This window comes from Sinocyclocheilus anshuiensis, unplaced genomic scaffold, assembly GCF_001515605.1.
Source record: "Sinocyclocheilus anshuiensis isolate Anshui unplaced genomic scaffold, SAMN03320099.WGS_v1.1 C32567280, whole genome shotgun sequence".
Classification (NCBI taxonomy): Eukaryota; Metazoa; Chordata; class Actinopteri; order Cypriniformes; family Cyprinidae; genus Sinocyclocheilus; species Sinocyclocheilus anshuiensis.
In genome coordinates this window covers 1-1,127 of record NW_015618004.1, presented here as the reverse complement: position 1 = coordinate 1,127, position 1,127 = coordinate 1, and the positions used below count along the sequence as shown (strand labels likewise).

General features: G+C 38.2%; 1 protein-coding gene across 1 annotated transcript; it reads right to left on the bottom strand.

The window, feature by feature from the left end:
* Positions 1-207: 207 nt before the first annotated feature.
* Positions 208-1,121, bottom strand: LOC107682767 (arf-GAP with Rho-GAP domain, ANK repeat and PH domain-containing protein 3-like; the record flags this gene model as incomplete). Its single annotated transcript, XM_016478916.1, has 4 exons — positions 1,055-1,121; positions 912-986; positions 477-594; positions 208-336 (listed from the first exon to the last, which is right to left on the bottom strand). Coding segments are annotated over exons 3-4 (235 nt in total), but the record flags the coding sequence as incomplete, so codon positions are not given.
* Between the last annotated feature and the right edge of the window lie 6 nt (positions 1,122-1,127).

Sequence of the window (1,127 nt, the reverse complement as noted above, 5' to 3'; positions counted from 1 at the left end):
GTGTTGCGGCTTAACACCGGTATCACCGTCAGCACCGTCTATCGCTGCAAGCCTAGTGGAGAGACTACAGCATATGGAATATTTGTACTTATAAAAATGTTTTTGTGACAATGCAGCACCACTGAAGTGAAAAATGGGTTCAAATGCTTTACAATATTCAACACATCATTATATTCTCTAAATCTGATGAAATTAATATGCTTTCACCTGTGAAAATGTCTATAGCTTCTCCTCTAGGCACCTTCTTCACCACCAGATACGCTGAGCTGGGATTGGCCATTTTACACCACTGTAGCGCTTGTTCCAGAACCTTCTCTTTAGGGTGAAGAGGTCGCTCTGTGGAAATTACATGCTGCATTTATCTATTGTTTCTCCCGGCCTTAAAAAACATTGTTTGCCCTGCAGTGTCTGAGTAACTTCAGTAGTAACTGAAGTGAAATTGTGTTTGAATTAATTCGTTTGCGTTTTGTCTTTACCAAGCTCTCCTTCCTCGATGGCCTCAAAGGTCATCCACACGTCTTTTTCCCCTGCAGGAATATTTCTCATATACAGCACCTGATTGGTCAGCTCCTCAGCACACATTGTGGGAGACACCTGTGAGAAAGCCACACCAGAAGTTTGCATTAATGGTCTGAATCTGCCACCGTGTGGTAATGCTGTGCAACAGCAGCTCTCCGTCAAACATAAAAACGTGAAATACAGTTGGAGTTGTGTTTTTTTTTTCCACAATATTATTTCATGTATGTTAGCTTTGAGGCCATCTAAATGCTTGTGTACTAAAGGTTGACAAAAACATTAAGCAGATATACACACTTAAAATATATTGCTTTCCCCTTCCAGGACAACGGACAACAATATTGTTGACATCATATATATCTCATTATTATCATTTTTAAATATGATCTACTTACTTTCAGAGTGACGCAGCAGTCTGGTATCTTTTCTTCTAGATAAACTTCAATAATCAAGTCCCCTGCCTGTGAGAGCTGCAATAAACACAAAAAAAATATTAAAATATAATTTAAAATATAATACTATTAATTAATTAATCTACCTGTGTGTCTCTCCAAGTGGTTATCAAACTGATTTCCAGTTCAATCTGAGTTTGATGTTCTTCATCAATCTGA